Source organism: Rutilus rutilus (genome assembly GCF_951802725.1).
Source record: "Rutilus rutilus genome assembly, chromosome: 2".
Lineage (NCBI taxonomy): Eukaryota > Metazoa > Chordata > Actinopteri > Cypriniformes > Leuciscidae > Rutilus > Rutilus rutilus.
In genome coordinates, this window is record NC_140210.1 from 16,848,690 (window position 1) to 16,869,174 (window position 20,485).

Consider the following 20,485-nt stretch of genomic DNA (forward strand, 5'->3'; position numbering starts at 1 on the left):
TCAGATTCAGATGAAAGTGTGAGGGATAAGAAGAGATAATGTAAGAACCCAAAAGAAGACAGTGAGTTTGAAGGGAGAAAGAAATAAAGAATGAGTGATAAACATACACTCGTCTTGTCATGGATGTGTGTTTTTATCCCTCGCCAGAGGGTCGTCTGCATATGTGTATGTAATGAAAGGAAGCACAGCTGTGGTTGCAATCCTTAAATATAATTTGCTCTCTCTGCAGTCTAATAAAAAACAGTCAATCTGATTAACTCTGCTTATCAGTCCGTTTCTCCCCCTCACTGTTCTTTTATGAGGATCTAAACACCATGAACTTAGTGATACAGTACTGTTTGATAGTTTTTGGGGAAACGTTTGGAATTATTGACTGTCTCTGTTAACCCTCTGTTGATGAGTAACAATCACATTTTCTTTACTTTGTAAACACATGATGCATAAGAGAATAATAATAGGTTCAATAATGACTAATTATTAACGTTTGAAAGCGTTTAACGTTCTAAATTAAATGTGTTATGAGGCATTGTTTAAAGATCTTTGTTGCTTCGATGCAACATTGTTACAGTGTAATGGATATTAATCTAATGAAGAACGCCATGATTGTTAATCAGATGTTTTTAAATATCTACCTTTAAAGTAGTTACTTAACATTTACTAAACATTAAAAATAAAGGCCATTTTCATTTGGTTTCTGTCATGTAGCAGATCGTTTTTTACATTCATTTCCATTGTCACATAGTGTTGCCTCCAGGAGAAAGAGCCGCTAAATATTACATTTCAAAAATGTTTTATAATAAACTTTCTAACTTTATATAAATGGGTTCTATTTTATGCAAAAAAATTAAACATTGCCTGCAGTTGAAGGCAATTCTGCAAAAAGTCTTATGAAACTGTCCATACTGCACACCTGTACTGAGCAAGTGAATTATGCATCTCTCCATTACGTCTTAAGGGCACTGATTAAATTTCTGTGGAGGAAAAGTCAGTAGAATGCACTTTCCTTGAAGAAACCCTATCTTTCTACGCTCTGATTACGTTGTCTGATTACTAGCTCGCTGGATCGGAGCATATATGTGGTTACTTATTAGGCTGAAGCTGATAAATGAATTCAAATGAGTGATTCTACTTCAGTTCATCTAAGGCATTTTTGGTCAGCCAAAGACAATAAGTTGATGAACTTTATTGTGTGCGATGCGATCTCTATTTGAAGTTGGCAAAGACAGTTTGTAAGAGTGGCAATGAATCTTATGTGTGTGTTTTCTGGAAGCTTCTAGTGCCACAAGTATCCAGACACAGCATCTGGATTAGTGCAGGCCACAGAAGTGATGCCAGTCCTAATCTTGGCAGAAATACCCATTCATAGTGGCTGATGTTGGCACCATAAGTTCTCAACCCTTATGTGCTTTGTGAATGCTAGAAAACTGCCAAGAAAAATTATAAAGAAATATATTTTAGAAAAAAAAAATATATATAGCCTAATTTATAAAATAATTCTATTTTATAAAGCTTATCCAGTGTTGTGGAATAACAACAAATAAATAGGCTATGTTTACATAAATATTAAATGACAAATATGAACTGTTTGTTTTTATTCCTGTCTTTGGGGGTTGGTCTTGTGCTTCTAAAAGTTTGGTCATAACATTTGGGGTTAAATTTTTAAAAATGTTCAAAAGCTAATATTTTAATAAATACGCTGCCTCAATAAATGATAATGTTAGCATATTTTAAATGAAATGAAATGTTGTTTTCATTTATTCAGCAAAACTCTTGATAGGCTTCAGTGTGGCAAATGCAACTCTCACATTTCAAATAAAGGTTTATTGTCTAGATTTGTTCCATGACAATTACGACAATTTCACATTTATATATTAGACGGTTCAGGCAATGTCAATCGTATGACTCATGATTGGGGTGGATGAAATTATATTGTATTGTTATAATATAATATAAATGAATTATATAAAATTTCATGAGATGTTCAAACTACATATTTCACACTTTATGCAAAACTGTTGTGATAAATGTGAACATTTTGCAGTGTGTCAGGTAGGACAGATTCCCAGATTGACCCAGACACAACCTTCTTGCCAACCAATCATAGGCCAAACTTCATCAACACCCTAACCATAACCAACTACCTCTGAAGTCAGAGTCAAATAACTGTTTGATAAAATGCTCAATTTACCTTCAAACCTCAAAACAAGAGCCAACAAGAATATAATACTGATTTAAAGCACACAGAGGGTTTGGTCATAATAAATTACAATAAAACACAGATTCTTAAAAATAAACTGCTTTACACTTTTATGACCGCGTACAATGAATGGCCAAGTTGACATGAAGCATCAGAACTATGATGCCATTATAAAGCTGCCTCTTTGGCTTATTAATGCATTAATGATTCATATGCACTCTTTTGAAGTGTGCTCAGTAAACGTAAGGAATCGATTTAAGACAGAGCTGTTTAAAACCTAACCTTTAAATAATTAATTTCGCTCTGTTTGTTGCATTTTAATCAAGAGGACCCTGACAGTGGTGGGTAGTGCAGACTATAGAAATGAGCTGAGGAAGTTTCAGTACAACTTTTCCGACATGTTTGTGGCATGTCTTGATATTTTAGATTTGCGTTTTGGAAGACTTGTGCGATTTATGCGTGTACCTGATTGTGCGCACGTCACGGCATGCTGAAAGAACGGGAAACTTTGTGTCTGTAAAAATATCCTAGAATAGCTCTGTCTCTCTCTCTTTTCCTTCTGTCATCCATTTCAGGTTCACTCTCTCCTCTTATCCTGTCATTCCCCATACCATCTCTCCTGCACTCTGGTTTGGCGTTGTTATCTTATGATGTCAGATTCCCAAAATCCCAGATTCCCACATCAATATTAAATGTGTTGTCTCTCATTCTTTTATTTGCACTCTTCTCTCTCGCTCCTGCAACAGTATTCGTCCCATCTACCTTTCACTGTTGTCCACAGAATACCTTTTATGTATTCTTTATATAAAGAGCAGAGAAGGGTAAGATGAGGTAAAGTTTGTTTGTCTCCTATACAAGGAAAGCTTAGAGAGAGGAAAAGTATAGAGCTTCTTTTTCCAGGCAACTGTATAATTGGATCAAATGAGACCTATGTCTATGACAAGTCTATGACAGAAAGCCACAAACGAATGGTTTTTTTTGTTTGTTTTGAATGTGATTCACTGGATGTTGTGTTGTGGCGCATTCAAATCCTCCTGGGAAGTTCATAGTTACGAGTTGGAAAGTCGTGTTTACGACGTCAGGTACGTTCAAGTCACTTTCGTTGGAGCAAGATGACGGCGTACTTCTTAATTAACTACACAAAGATACAGAAAGGTTCCTCTACTTCTAAAAGGAAGAACAAAGAATGTGCATCAGATGTGTTTTGCTTTTTTATGTTTTTAATTGATTTATTTACCCTGCTAAATACCTAAGTATTCCGCCACAAGTATTTCTTACTGACACGCCCCCAACTCGTAAAGATCAGTGCTTAAAGAAAATCGTATTTACGACATTGTGGTGGCGTTCATATTGTTAAACTTGTAAATATACGATCTTTCCGAATTGACTTAAACGCACCATCGCTCATGGTTAGTATAGGTAAGATAAGTTTAGGATGAACAGATCAGTTGAAATTTTCAAATAAAATAAAATTCCACATCAATTATTTCTTGAATCTTTTATTTCTTAGCTGTAATCTGTTTATTAATTGCAATATAATAATTGTCATAATTTCCTATGTGCTTTCTTTTATTTACATTGTTATTCCTTAAAATAAACCACTCAGAGTTTGACACTGAGCATTTTGTTACTTAAAGAAAATTTGGACTAAACTGCTCGATTTATATTGATTAGTTTTACGATCTCTTTACGAACCTTTTGAAGCGTCAAATTGGTAGTTGCGTCAATGGAGGGACAGAAATCTCTTTGATTCATTTAAAATATCTTCATTTTTGTTTCGAAGATGAATGAAAGTCTTACGGTTTGGCACGACATGAGGGTGAGTGATGACAAGTTTTTCATTTTTGGGTGAACATATACTCTAGCCTGACTACGTCAGACTTCGTACTTCCGCTCAATTTCAGTTCGCTTCTGTACTCAGTCTGAGATATCGACCTGTCTTTCAGTTTTCCTCCGCCCTCAAAACAGCCGGCCAATCAACGAACAGAGGGCGGGCTGAGAGCCGTGACGTAGACGCTGATTGTACCGTGGATGCGTAGTTTTACTTCACATAATCTGCAAAAGTCGTTCACAACCATGTTCAGTCCGGTATTTCGCTCGATGGTTTTGTTTTCGCATCCATACATGTGTTTACAGTTTAAGTTCAATGCGGCTGAGTCGGCGCATAACACACTTCTTAACCAAACGTTGTGTGATTGGCTTACGGGTAACCAATGATTTTAAACTTCAGACAAGCGCCCCACCGCGAGAAAGAAAATGCTTTTCTATTACGCCCTTCCAGACTCTGTCTACGAAGCAAAGCGAAGTAGCAGAGTTTGGTATTACCAGGCTACATATACTCATAATTTATGATGAAAACATAATCAACCACATAAAATACCACTGCAAATTCCAAAAGTCAAAAAAATTCCAAACATTATAATTTCAATAAAAACATAACTGGACTAAAATCTTTGCCAGAATAAAAAAACCTCTCCTTTTTGTGGTTCTAATAATTGCAAATCTCATTAACATTAACCATTATTGCAATACATTGGTTTTAATTAAAATATATTGCTGGAAACAATGAAAAGTCATTAAATGTAAAGATTTGAAATTACTTTGGCCAGTGTAAATTTTGACAAAATGACAAAAAACATGGCCAGTTACCTGGATACAAGAGGTGGGCTAATGTACTCATAGGTTCATCTTTCCCTCTCTCCCTTACCTTTTTTCCTGCATGCTGAGCCATAAGCCATCAAACATGAGGCCGTATCTCCCGTAAGACACATAACACACTCCACTCATTATTCAGAAAGGCATCTCATCAAAAGGCTCAGTTTTAGTAATATCACATTATGACATGAACATTGAATTAGATGACAGTTGCTTGTGAGGCCAGATCATTTTAAATTAATGAGCGCTCGATCAAAATGCCACTTTATTAGGTTAAAATGCAAAACGCACATAGTCTGGTGCACCCTCACGTGGGTGAGCTGATTCGGTTACCAAGATGCGAGTACCTGAGCAGATTTTTTTGCAGTTGTTTAGTTGAATGTAAATAGAATTAATTACCAAAATGTCATCAGGGATAACTGCCACACTCTCACTGGAGGATAAAATCAAATATATTACACCTGTCTCCTGGGTCCCGTCTGTGTGTGTCTGCCTGTGTGCCGGAGTGTGTGTCAGCATATCTTCCCGAGCTCTGTGAGTAATGACTTGATGACACCGTCTAAGTCAGCCAACACGCCCCTTCCTGCCTTCTGCGATATTACCATATATCCTACAAAACAGTGACACACACGCTCACACTCGCTGTCAGTTGTCAGACAGATATTGATTGTATTTGCATGGTGTCTTAGGCTAGAAATATATGAGACTGTTTTATTGGAACTGCTGCAATGAGGCACCTGCCAAACCCAAATGCCATTACTCATACTTGAAAGATCGATCACATCCTTAGACGCATATACACAGACCACGCGCATATATACTACTTCATAATGTTAATGCAAAAGAGTTCAATATTGTGATGTGTATTATAGTTGATTGACGTATGGACAAATCTAATGTTAGACGTTTTTGCTTTTTCAGGCTCTTCTGGAAACACAGAACACGTTGAGGTCTTATGTCTCCAATTTCACCTTTAACCTGGGATTTTCTGGGAAATTCTTCCATACAGGTAACTGTGTAGCCTATGTGCGTCGGTGTTAAAACATAAAGGGGAAAAATGTATGTAACGCGCATGATTAGTTCTGTAATATTCTGACAGAACTGCATGGTAACAGAACTGCCATAGCAACATTGAAGTTTCTCTAGTTCATTATGTTGGAGATTATGTTCTATTTGTGAACTGTGTATGTATGTGTTTGTGTGGAGAACTAAATAATAAAATGTTTTATTGTTGTTGCTGAATACCTTTGCGAATTGTAGCTTATTCTGGCCAAGACCCACCTACTCTTTTGTAAATATGTCTATGTCTCTTTTTTTAGGTTTAGTTTTCAGTTTTAATTTGTTTCGTTTATTTTAGTACTTCAACTGAAAATGAGAAATGTTGCCTTGGTAACTAGCTGAAATAAAATACATTTTTATATTTTATTCTATTTCAGTAAATGTTTATTTTATTTCAAGTAATAAAAAAGTTTTTATGCGTTTACGTTTTGGTGTGTGTGTGTGTGTGTGTGTGTGTGTGTGTGTGTGTGTGTGTGTGTGTGTGTGTGTGTGTGTGTGTGTGTTCTTGTGTATATATGGTTTATGAGGACAATTTCTTTTTTAATGACATAGGTATTACTTCCTGTGTTCTTATAAAACAAATGGCTTAAAATAACATACTAAACTGTGTTTTTTTTTGTTTTTTTTAATGGAGAGTCCACGTAAACTTCATATACAAGTGTGTGTGTGTGTGTTAGTGTTAGTGAAGAGTCTGCTTGAGATTAATGTATGCATGATGATGTGTGAAGAAAACTAACACACAAAAAAACGAAGAAAAATCAAGTCAAAAAGGCATAATTTCCAATCAAATCTAATTTTGTCAGATTATGTGAAACATTTCATTGCATTTAGAACACATGCTAGCTATGAAATTCACTTTAGCAAAACAAAGGAGTCTAAAACTAAAATTATATTTCCATCACCATCTTTTTCACCACAGAATGCTATTAAACAAAACAATATGTAAACAAATGACAATCATTCTTCCATGATGCTATTAGAAACTGTCAATATAGAAACTGAGAGTTTTAGGAATTTGGGATTTTTTAGTCCACAGCCCCAAAAGAAATACCCAATATGCTAATGTTTGTTTGTGTAGGTACGCAGGAGGAAGATGATGGAGATGATCTGTTGTTGAAATATGTTGATGAGTTCTGGTGGTTTCCTCATATGTGGAGTCATATGCAGCCTCATCTCTTCCATAATGAATCCTCTCTGATGGAACAGATGATCCTGAACAAAGACTTTGCTTTGGTGAGATAAACTACGCTTTTTACTTGCCCTTACACAATCACTGAACAAAGCCATCATCCAGGTATTATCATATCCAGTGAAAAATACTCATTCACCTAAGGAACCATTAGCCCGACAGCGAGTCATGTGTCATTTACTGAGAGAAAATGAACACTAATTATGCATGTTTTACAGGTGCTTTGAGACTTCAGTTGTTGCTCAAATAGAGAAGTGCCTCTTGTGATTTTGACAGAATCATTGAAACCTACACATGAACGGGGAAGAGTGTGAGCGTCTGTGTGCTCTCACTTAGTTATCTCTCAGTAACACTCCTGCATTTATTTGCCCCCCTTTTTCTGTGAAGCAGCACTCTCATGCCACACTCAAAGACACTTTTCCAGCAGAATGTAATACTCTGACACATATATTTACCCTTCATGTATTACAGAGTGACACGCATACTGTAAATGGATGCGAGCAACCAAAGTGCAAATCCGGCTCATTCCATCTCCTGATCCCTTCTACTCTTCTGCTCCTTATCTTTCACTGTATGCCTTTCCCTGTCTATAAAACGGGCCAGATACATGATATAGATATATATATATATATATGCCGTATAAGACATGACAGAAACATTCAGATTTCTAAGTGAATTTCAAAGAAAAAGAATCTAGCTGTAAGCTGGCACACTAAGGGGTGATCATTGGCATTCCTCATTATCACACAGCCTGTTTTATGTAGTTATGAGCTGTTTGGAAGCCAAACACTGCAGCTGAACCGTTAGAGAGGATATCTTCATGATCCAGTGAACAAGTAAACTGTCGTGCAAGTAAACTATCCATCCATTGTGCTGTGCAGTGCCACTCATGCACGTTTGATGCGATTTGGTCAGTTATTTTGTTTCTTTTTGCTCTCAGAAGTACGCTTTGTATGTCACTGCAAGAAATGTTTTAAAACATGTATACACTATATGGATAAAAGTATTGGGAAAATCCTCTTAATTATTTAATTCAGGTTTTCAATCACAGCCGTACAGTCTGCATTTGTAAACATTTGTGAAAAAATGGGTCATTCTGAAGAGCTCAGTGAATAGGTGATAGGATGCCACCTTTGCAGTTTGTGAAATTCCATGGTCAACTGTAAGTGGTATTTTTGGAAAGTGGAAGCATTTAGGAACTAAGTGGGGTCCCCGAGTGCTGAGGCGCATGGTGTGTAATAGTCGCCAACACTGACGACGCTGATTCCATAGCTGAAGAGTTCCAAACTTCCACTGGTATTAATATCAGCCCAAAAACTGTGCGGCAGGAGCTTCATGGAATAGATTTCCATAGCCGAGCAGCTGCATGCAAGCCTCACATCACTAAGTACAATGCCAAGCATCGAATGGGTGGTGTAAAGCACGCCGCCACTGGACTCTGGAGCAGTGAAAACGTGTTCTTGGCGAAAACTTGATTGACGAATCACACTTCTCTGTTTGACATTCTGATGGTTGAGTCTGGGTTTGGCGGATGCCAGGAGAACATTGCATACCTGACTGAATTGTGCCAACTGTAAAGTTGTGTGGAGAAGGGATAATGGTAAGGGCCTGTTCATTTTTGACAGTGCTATGCTTCCACCTTTGTGGGAATAGTTTTGGGAAAGCACTTTTCTATTCCAGCATGACTGTGCCCCAGTGCACAAAGACATGGCTGGAAGAGTTTGGTGTGGAAGAACTTGACTGGCCCACACAGAGCCCTGGCCTCGACCCCATCAAACGCCTTTTGGATGAACCGAAAGGGAAATTGCAAGCCATCCTTCTCATCCAACATCAGTGTCTGATCTCACAAATGCTCTACTGGATGATTGGGGGGGGGGGGGGGGGGGGAACAAAATTCCCACAGAAACACTCCTTCTTGTGAAAATCTTGTGGAAAGCCTTCCCAGAAGAGTGGAAGCTGTTCTTGCTGAAATAGGGGGACCAACACCATATTAATGTATATGTATTTAGAATGTGATGCCACCCCTGTTGGCGTAATGGTCAGGTGTCCCAATACTTTCGTCCTTATAGTGTATATAAATGTATATGCACAGCAAGGTATTGTAGATGGTTGTGTGCTCACTAGCTGTCTAGGGTTCATCTGTACTGTTAGGCTGTATGTTAAAATCACTGTCATTTGGCAGTTTGAATATTAGAAAAACAGCCATGTGATGTGATCAGTGGAATGAGTGATAAACAACAGAGCGTAAAGTGCCCCTGCTGGAAGTCACAAACAAGCACAGATTCTGTCTGAAAGCATAACCGCCAGCTAAATTATAATTTGAGTCATGCGCCACGGCTTGAGCAGTTTAGCTAAAAAAAATGTGACTAAAATTAAATTTGAACTAAGCTCTTTTGAAAACAATAGTCTGGTTTATCTATAGTATTATTATCCCTGTTGTTTATCCCTCACCCCTATTATCGTTTTCAATATCATTTCGTCTTTATCTTTAAAGAGGCCTTCATATTACAATGAACTTTGAGTGGCTTTTAGTGTGTTTATCCATCTGGATTAAGAAATTTAAATATTAGAACTCAAGTTGGCTAATATCTCTTTCACTGTGGGTATGTTTGTGTTTAACTGTTTTGGCAAGGAACTATCTACATTTTCAGTAGCATCAAGCTACTTTTTCCAACAAGTACAGTACTAATGTAGTGTGACAAAACACTGCATCACAGTTTCTGCATTACATTGTTTGCTTTAGATCTGAGGCAATAATCATTCATATTCTCCTAAACGTTCTTCTACAATGCCGAATTACAGCTTTAGTGATTCGAAACTGAACCAGATTTTTAAAAAACGTTTGACATATTCAAACATTTGTTCAGAAGATAAGGCTCTGGTGCTATTGTGCGTCTTTTTATATCAAAGTATTTAATTAAACAATGCTGTTCATCACTTTTTTGTTGTATTTAGTGTATGCATTCTCATCATTTTTAATTGCAACGACATCTCTTCTCTTCTCTGATGATGTGTTTACTGGCGTGAGGGTGGGACGTCCTGTCACTCACATGAGATCAGAGCAATAACAAACCACAACCATCGTCAACGATCCAATCAATTCCTGATGGACAAAATCAAGTCCCGCACTACAAATTTTCTTGTTCATGAAGCTGTTTCATGTGGAAGAAAATACTTTCGCATCTTCTGGTTCATGCCGATTTTAAACATGATTCATTTATTCAATAAGCATGATTGTTTTTGTCGCAGACTCTGATTTTCAATTTTAAAAAAGGAAAGTGCCTCAAATGTCTCTATGTGTTTATGGTTTAGGTTTTGCCTACATTATGAGGACCAATGTTCTGACAAGGATAATAAAACCTGAAATCAACTACATTTTGGGGAGCAGCCAAGGAAAAAAAAAAGCTCAATAAATATACTAAATAATGCCTTAATTAAGATTTAAATATGCAGAAATTATGAAAATAGAAAATATGGAAGTAGAAAATATCATTAATAGATGCCAATGGAAATTCTCTAACATGATAGAAATATAAACGTGTATGTGTGTGTTGATTTGCAATGTAATGGAAGTATAGTGACAGATTATTTCTTCTGTATTGTGACGTGCATCCGAGTGAAACAAACTATTGAAGAAAAGAAATGTAGGGAAATTAAACAAGAAATGTTTCATTTGTCTTGGTTCAATTCATTGGTTGTTGATGAAATGTAACATAAAAATGAAACCATTAAAAAATGATCAAATGAGTTTCCTTAATGCAGTTTTAGAGCTGCTCAAAATCTGTGGCAATCAACAAATAGCAAACTTCAAAACTTTCCCATGAAAAATCTCCTACGTGAGTGACCAAGGTCAAGCAGTTAGCATGCGCTTGACTCTGGGCGCTGAGTTAAACAGACTAGTGTCTGTCAGCTCAGAGGGCAGAGACTGTGAGAGTCAAGCTGACAGAGAATTTTAATGGGCCACGAGCAGAAGTTTGATAATCTAGAGAAGACAGCTTTGATTTGCCTTTGTTGGTTTGGGGGCTTGATTAAATCAGAGCTGTGCAGCTAAGCTAACAGATGAGTGTACATGAGAGGATGGAGGATGTGGGTGGTTTTCTCTGTATGTGTGTGTGTGCGCGCGCACAAAATCTCTTGAGGGAAATTCTATGGATTACTGGATCCTCATGATATGGAAGTTAAATCTGAAATTTCACCTCAAAATACAGTTATCGACTCAGCTGTTCTTTAGACGTCTATTATCTCACCTATCTGATTTTAATTAGTTAGCCTAGAGAAATTTAAAAATGAAAATGGATTTTTCATAAAAAATCATAAAGTCTTAAATCAATAGCTCTGAGGTAGCTCTGTGTAACTCTGAAGATAAGTGTGAATGTGTGTTAAGGAGAGCGCCAGCTATATAAATGTGTGTGCGTCTGTTTCTGAGAAAAGGCATTTTGGGTTATTTTGTTTTCTCAAGCACTCAACAGATACAAATATGTATATATCACAATGTGTTCTAACCAGACGTGACATGCAACAGTCTTTTTCATCAATCTAAAAATTTTTTTTTTTTTTTATAACCTGCAACAATAGATAGTACATATTAGAATGATTTCTGAAGGATCATGTGACACTGAAGACTGGAGTTATAGCTACACTATAACTCCAGTGTAGTAATACACTTCTAAGTAGGCTACATCTGTACTGTGTTACTTGTGACCATCCCTGTGTATGTGTTTTTATGAAAGATTGTATTATGCTTGAGTTTGCGCTTGACATCCAACTATAAAATATATTTATTGGTGTGTATTTCTCATTACAGGAGCATGGTATTCCTGTAGATCTGGGATATGCCGTGGCCCCTCATCATTCTGGTGTTTATCCAGTCCATATTCAGCTGTATGAGGCTTGGAAGAAAGCATGGGGGATACGAGTGACCAGTACTGAGGAATACCCTCACCTCAAACCTGCACGTCACCGCAAGGGATTCATTCATAACAACATCATGGTACGGTTCATATAGAGGACACACTTTAAAAGATTTCTGTGTGGTGTAAAAAAGTATGACAAATAATTAATGTAGCATAAAATGCATTTTTCCTGCGATCAGATTCACAGGAAACAATATACCATACACTTGAAAGTTTATATAAGAGATGGAAAATGTAATATTGAATATTTTATTTTCACATCCGCAGGCAGTCATACAAGATCCTATACCCTATTTCTCAATGTCTGATTAAACTGTAGTGTTATCATATTTTGTTCTACTGTAGCTGACCAAAATAACTTTTCTTCACACATTAATTATATGCTAGTAGGCTAAGCTGTCAATAATACACTTTCATACATAACATCAATGATTGTGGATGGGGCTCCGCCTCATGCTTTGTGTAGTGTCGTGTGAAAAATGCAGTGAGACTTGCCTGCTAGAGACTGCCAAAATACAAGCAACAGCTATGAACAGCTATAAATCAATGAAACACAAACACACTCCAAAAGAATTAATGATGACACACTGGGACTCAGATGAAATACCCCATAGTGCATTCACCACAGTCAAATCTATTAGTGGTACACACACACACAGATTTTGACTAGATGTCCCTAACTGCAGCATTGAATCAATTTTTGAAATAGCTTTTTGCTGTCTCTGTCTCTCATTTCTGGTCCAGGGCTTTCTGGTTATCTGAAGATTCCTCCTAAAAGCATAGTTCACCTTAAAATGAAAGTTTTGTCATAATTTACAGTCCCGCACGTGGGCGGATACCCTAATATGCAGTGTAACGTGGAATAAAGTTTTGTACCATTGAGCATTATAGCCGATCACGCTGAATTGAAGTGATTGACAGCTTCAGTGATTATATAGGGATCATTCTTTGCTCGCTTTCTGTATATAGTCTATTCACAATTTGAATACGTTTTATTTTTCATGCTGCTAAGAGGACCAAAAGCAATGTTTTTAAGAGAGACAACTGCATGCAGCTGCGGTTCGGGTTACAGTCTTTGTCAAACGGGTTGGGTATGGAATTAAATTAGCGTTGCTGTCGGAAAACGGGTTGGTTGTTCTGTTAAGTAATGTAGGGGCAGATGCAAGGAATGAGGTACAGTAAATGATAAAATACAGAAGTAAAATTTTGCATAATGATAGATAATAGATTATATATAACAACATCTCTTGAATTTATTTTATTTGTCTTACCTAACTGGCAAATCAGGATTTTTTTTTAGGTCAAAGCATAAACTTTATTACATTTAGTTAGATTTATGCTTGAAATAAGAAAAAGCTATTTGCCATTGGGGTAAAAAAAGAAACAACTTTTAATAGTTTTTGCAATTTTAAGCTGTTTAGATATTTTAATGGGGGGAAAAAAACTGATTAAGAAAATGAGTTCTTAAAATGCAGTGCAATATCTTTCATAACTCTTATGAAACAGCAAGAATAAATGCACCCGTTATTTGATTCGTATGAACACTTGTGACTTTTTATTTTTTTATTTCAGAGAAACAAATTAGAGTACTCTCTTTTGTTAGAACACCAGCCCACTACAACATGTTCTATTCTTTGTTCTTTCTAGTGAATTGGAGATGTGTCACTTTTTCTCATTCACAATACAAAAGAACAAGCAGGCAGGCCTAACTCAAACTAGTGTTGTTTCACGTGCAATTTAGCTATCATCATCTTAAGCTTTTTCAAGAGTGTTTTGAATCTAGCTAAAGGCAGATATTTTAGAGCAGGTGTTAGTGAGCACAAATCCCTAGCTTTTTTATTTAGAGGATGCACCGAAAAGGTTTTGGGTCAGTTGTTCGGACACCTGCGGCCTAATTAATGGCCTCCTCTGTGTGAGCACGACAGGTCTCAGATCAGAGATCCAGAGCGCTGAATGATGAGTGTGGATACATGGAGCTTAAACATGAGCTATGAAGCATGTCAGACTGTTACAGGCTCCGCAATACAGCAAGCCGACAACTCGCCATAGAACTATTTGCTCCTTTCACAAACCGCCACAATAATATACTGACAGGGCAAGTTACATTCAATGAGAAAAAAGAGCAGGGGAGGTGGGTGGCAGAAAAGTGAACGGGAAGGACAGAGCCCATGAATAGAGTCTCATAAATTCCCCAGGCGTTCTGGTGGGACAGGCAGTTTAGTGTGTTTGCACTGGAATTGAATTTTAGGAGATGGGGTAGATTAAAATATTAAATCAAGGCCACACGCGTGCAGTACAATTGTGCTGCGCCCCTCAAGTGTGTGTGCGTATAGTTTCAGCTACGGAACACGTTTAGTTGAGCACGCATGCCACACAATACTCTGCAATAAAACACAGAGAGAGATGTTAAAGCGGGAAAAGCAATTAGGTTTAAGTTAGATGGAAAGATTGGACAGAGTCCCAAAGATCTGTTCCAGCTCAGTCAAGCAGTCCGAAAACAAGCATATGGGTGATGAAAGCTCTTATCAGTGCATTAGAGACCAGTGTGTTCGTGGGTATGTTAATGTAATATATTTTGCTGTTTTAGCAGTTTGCTGGAGGAGTCTAGCTGCCTCTCTGATATTTACACACTGTTACAGTGTTGAGAAATGGACTCTGTTGCTCCTTGCAAACTCTCAACCTGTCTGTCTGCCACACACAGAGCAAGGATGTTGTTGGACATAGAGTACATTATACAATTCAAAAGTTTGCTGTCTGTAAGATGTTTTCGAAAGTGTCCTATGTAATACTGTGAAATATTGTTAATATTTAAGATAAACTTTGATCTATTTTCATATGTTTTAAATATACAGTATATGTTTTATAATGTAATTTACTGTGGAAAAGCCAATGGATTTGTTGCTCAAGAAACATTTCTTATTATTATTCATGTTGAAACAGTTGAGGCTTAATATTTTTTGGAAACCATGTTTTGGAAACCTGTATTTCAGTCGATCTGAATGACGACCTGAATTTCTCAGTCAAAGCTATTGTATACATTCAGAACACTTCAGAGGCACAACGAATCTCGTAGACTACATTTTTTGATACTTTGGTATCCTTATATTGAAACCTGAATGCCTCAGTCCACATTTTTTTGTAATTACATAGAAAAGAGCTATTATTTTGTCAAAATACAAACATTAAACATGTTTTACTGTAGTTGGAGAAGTACCCTAGAGAAAAAGAGACAGAGCTTTTCTGTTGTTGTCAAGAAGTAATTTTGTCACATTGAGTCACAGTATATTTCTTATTTTCTTTTCTTCTTGTCTGTCTTTGCCAGTTTGGCACATATTTTATTGAAACATTCAGCTTTTTCCCACTGAGAAATGATTCTGTTTACTTTGACTGATTCAGACAGTGAATGGATATAAGTTGTCTCCATGCAACACCTTAATACAGATACACTGACATGAGACCTAATAAAAAGTTATGTGTAAAACTGAAACTGGGAGTTTTACATGATAAACGTCACAGAGGTTTATAAATTTACCATAAGAATATAATTTTTTTCGAATACAAAGCAGGGTTTGAACTGTGTTGACTAACCTTTGTAGTCTAAAACTCTATGTGTGTGTGTGTTTGTGTGTGAGCAGGTGCTGCCCCGCCAGACATGCGGCTTATTCACACACACCATCTTCTATAAAGAATATCCGGGAGGCCCTAAAGAACTGGACAAAAGCGTACGAGGAGGAGAGCTGTTTTTGACTGTCCTGCTCAACCCTGTAAGTGTAAAACACACAGGCACACACATACCTCTATTCCCTGTTGTCTCTGCTCATTTCATCCTATCAGCCTGCTGTATTGTTTTTCTCTGTCTTATTCTGTCCTCATGCCCCCCTCTTTTCTCTCGCTGGGTTTCCATGTTAGTGTTGCTTATAGATTTGTTCTCCCAGCATGAATCACTGTTCTTATGTTGAAACTCTGCCCTGCTTGAATCAGCAGCGAAATGAAAAACAATAGTGTGTATACTGTCGTGTACTATGTGTGCTGTGTGTTTATACATTAAATCAGTGCTTCTCAACTAGTGGGTTACGACCCAAAATTGAGTCACAGGTCTGTCCTGATAGGGTCACAGACTGCAGGAACAAAATAATGCATCTAACCATATGGCAATACATAGTTTGGGTAGCAAAAAGGGGTTGTTAAATTTTAATAGAAAATGCTTCCCATGGCAAAGGTCGTGCATGCAATTTTGGGACAAATCTGTGGTGTACTTATGTACTATGATCAGATTTGTTGCTGTGTTGAGTCTGTTGTTGTTATTGATAAACAAAATTATAACTAAAACTATTACAAATAATTTTCAGTAATTGGAATAAGACTGAAATAAAATTAAATAAAAATATATATAAAAAAAAAGTAATAGTAATAAAAGTAATAAAAATAACACTGAAAAATACAGCTAAATAGAAAAAAGTTTCAAAAGAATTTTGAAAAAAGCACGTAACAAAATGACTAAAATTAAACTACAATAAAAATTAAAGCTGAAAATATTAAAAATGTAATTAAAAATGTTAATAAATACTATAATAGTATATAAATACTACTAAAATAACACTGATGCTTAAAGTCCTGAAGAACAGCTGTGGAGCATTAATGTATACTGTAGATTGACTGATGTATGGATACTGTATTGTGAATGGCTAACATCCTGTGCTGCCTTTATGTGTATAAGGTAAGAAAATGTAATGTTTAGAAAGTCATACTCTGGATGTTTGTGTGTGTGAAGAAATCATCCGTGTGTATCTTCTCCTTTTGCTAAAGGCAATTTCTAAGGGTTGACTCATTCCCATGATACTGCACTGACCTGAAAAACAAGCTGAATGTAATCAGAGATTGTGTGTTCTCATGTTCACAAAGATCCTGGTCATCTGCTTATACCAGCAATAATAAACAACCCACAGACACAAATAGAGAGAGGGTGGGTGAAAGGAACATAAGGAGATATGGAGGTGTGAAGATGTAGTATATTGTATTCACTCTGTGTGGAATAAGATTGTTCACTTCACACTTACCTTGCCAAAGCCTACAACGTGTGATAGTGTGTTAATAGTGTGTTAAGTGTTTGTCTGAATAAAAGAGGATCCGATGAGAAAGAGATACTGAGAATAATTTCTCTTTTTGGCTTTTTGGTAGTGTGGATCAGTGCATTATTTACTTGTATATTGAATTTATATTTTAAATTCAGCATCATAAGCCAGTTACTATAAACATTTGGCCATCAAACTTTTTTGTCTAATTATTTTCTATCAGTGATTTGATTTAAAATTGAAAAATACAGTCTTCACTTTTAATTTTTACATTATAATGTATCTTTTTTAATATATAAATCTTTCATTTTCAGTTATTTTTTTATGGTGAATGTGGATTATTTTAATCATGGATTATTTTGTGAATGAGAAACAACTTGTTGAATATCACAGGCCTGTTGCATGAAGCTCGTTAAACAAACTCAGAGTAAGTTTAGTGTAATAATCAGGGGCTGGAGTGTAGGTTCCAGGTATGCTGATGTCTTTTATTTTGAAATTTTTACGTCCAGTTTGTTACGTCACTTGGTATAGGTGCATATTACCTGTTAGTTTGCGTATGGATAGCATGGAGGAAGGGGGTGAGTAGCTGGGAGGCTCACTTTCTGTTTTTCATTGCATATTTTCTTATTTTACCGTCATCATTCAACGTACTGCTGTTCTCTTCATTATTACAATAAACCACCTGGATTTGCAGTTGAAACGCGTCAGCTTTTACTCCCTCTACTCAGCCTCTATGGGAGACTGGCTGCCGCTATATTTAGAGTTGACAAAAACATACAAACGCTTGGTATAAATGTTCTCTGTCAAACCAGGGTTTGATCCAGAGTTTGCATTTAACTCTATAAACCTTAGTATATCAATGCATGTGAATCAACTTAATTTAAATAATAATTTATACACGCTTACAAACAGCTTAAAAAAATACACGTAAGCTTAGTCAGTTTAAAAGCTTTATATATTACAGTTTTTCTCAATGGATTTGACACATTTCTCCAAATGAATGTAGTTGCTCTCAAAACAATTAACACAGCTCTAAACACACTCTTATTTTGGCCCAACAGTTAAGTTTTACTGCATAATGAAGCACTGAATTTTATTCTAGTAATGCATTTATCAAAAATGAATAGTAGGCTAACATCAAAACTACAAGTGTGTTCTCTGTAGATTTGATAACAAATTCAGCTGTAGATACACAAATACATGAATGAAAATACATGTTTTTCGTGTTCTTTAATCGTATTCTTCTAAGTTCTTTAATGACGAATTTAGTTGTATAACGATGAATTTTACCGGCCAATTTTACAAAATAAAATAAAATAAATAAATGTACTGCAATCATTGAATCAGTTAACCTTATAGATTTTGCCTCTAATTAACATCTGGTCAAAGAAGTTCTTCAACATCATAGCATAAATTTTCACGAGTTGTGGGGAAAAAAAGCAGTGAATGCTGGATCCATTCTGGTGCCTCAACTTCTCCACAGGCCTCTTCCATCGCTAGAAGAAGACTTGGGCCCCGATCACACCTGACGCGTTTTTTGCAGCGAGAGGCGCCTTTGTTCAATTGTTTTCCTATGGCAGTGAGCGTTCTGCGCGCTGTTTATGCTGTTTATGACGTTTTTGCAGTTGAAAAAAAGCAACTCCGAGCGGAAAAAGAGTCCGACGTCACTGCGATTTTTTCCGCGGTCCAATCGAATGAATGGAGAGGCGGGCCTTCCGTTTTAGTGATGAAAGCTACAGTTGCTTGAACGCCCGGAGAGTGCGATGATGGAGGATAAACTTGTGGTGCTCTCGCGGGTTACCAAGAGCTTAACGACTTCACAAACCGTAACTACCACAATGTTAACAGAAAGTAAATAAAGTTAATAAAAGGCTGATTTGACGTTTACTTGACTGACAGGACAGCTGTTTCAGTGGTTGCCTAGCAACATAAAAAACGCAGCGCACTGCTTGTTCTGTGTGATGGGGCAGTGCTGTGTGCCTCGCGTTTTCGAACCTGAAAAACGCGTTAGGTGTGATCAGGGCCTTACTTGGTTGTAAGGGTTGTGATCATATAATTTTCGTCTTCAAGAGGAGAATATGCTGGAAGGAAGACCATCCTGAAATGTGGGTGATGCTCAAACCACTCTTGCAGCAGTGCTGAATGGTTCAATTGGAAATTGTCCCAAACAACTACAGAATTTTGCTCAATTTGCTCCTGATCACCCTGCGGAAAGCGGATTTCATTGAGGGAGTTTAAAAAATGTAGAAGCTTTTCTGTGTTGTGCGTCCTCAAGACAGCGCTGTGTGCCACAACACCATTGGATTGCAGCACTTGTTGTCCAGGGACATTGACTGTTGCACAATGTTTATATTGGGCTAAACTCTCTGTCCAGCTTCCCTCAAGGAAAGACCTTAATTTATGACATGGTCAATTAGGGTGGTGCTGATTTAATTTGAAACCTGTCTGTACCCTATCCTTCTATCTCTCCTTCCTCCTCTTACACCTTGCTCTTCCTTTCCCCTCTGTCCATGTCTTATATTTTCTTTGCACTAATACCATTGCCTTCCACTCTACCATCTCTTCACCCTCTACCCCTCTTTCTACATCCTCAGCTCTTCTTGCTTCTCCTAAATCCTCAACTCTTCTTGCTCCATCTCCTCTTCCTATACCATCTATTCCTTTCCCCTCGTCTCTTTCTACCTCTTCCACTGTTCCTCTCCCTCTCAATATTACCCTTCCTCTACCCTCTCCAAAATCTCTCACTCATACATTTCTTCCTTTTCCCATTCTTCTTTTTCTTGTCATTTTTCTTTTCCCCTTTTATAGGTTTTGTAATTGAGATAGCTGTGTAAACAATTAGGAAATTTGCATTTCCTGTGTTGTGTGTGACTAACTCATTTATTTATTAACAATATTTATTGTGGCTAATTGAGAACATTCCAAGTGCAACTGAGAATTTAACAAATAGCAGAGTTTTGTTTGTTGTGTTTGGGGAAAATGGTGCACAAATGATTGGGATTTTCGTAAAACCAATAAAAAGAGCTGCAATTGTTGTAATATATACACTTACCGGCCACTTGGGTACACCGGTTCAACTGCTCGTTTACGCATATATCTAATCAGCCAATCACATGGCAGGAACTCAATGTATTCAGGCATGAAGACATGGTAAAGACCATCTGCTGAAGTTCAAACTAAACATCAGAATGGGGAAGAAAGGTGATTAAAGTGACTTTGAACATGGCATGGTTGTTGGTGCCAGACAGGCTGGTCTGAGTAACTGCTGCTCTTCTGGGATTTTCATGCACAACCATCTCTAGGGTTTACAGAGAATGGACCGAAAAAGAGAATTTATCAGCAGTTCTGTGGGCGAAAATGCCGTGTTGATGCCAGGGTCAGAGGAGAATGGCCAGACTGG

General features: G+C 37.0%; 1 protein-coding gene across 2 annotated transcripts in view; it reads left to right on the forward strand.

Annotated features, from left to right (window-relative positions):
* ndst3 (N-deacetylase/N-sulfotransferase (heparan glucosaminyl) 3) overlaps positions 1–20,485 on the forward strand; it is a 62,748-nt gene that overhangs the window by 15,238 nt on the left and 27,025 nt on the right. For both annotated transcript variants that reach the window (XM_084401559.1, XM_084401560.1), the window contains 4 exons: positions 5,774–5,861; positions 6,990–7,144; positions 11,905–12,090; positions 15,649–15,777. In XM_084401559.1, coding sequence (XP_084257685.1) covers positions 5,774–5,861; positions 6,990–7,144; positions 11,905–12,090; positions 15,649–15,777 — 558 coding nt within the window. The remainder of the gene's footprint in view (positions 1–5,773; positions 5,862–6,989; positions 7,145–11,904; positions 12,091–15,648; positions 15,778–20,485) is intronic.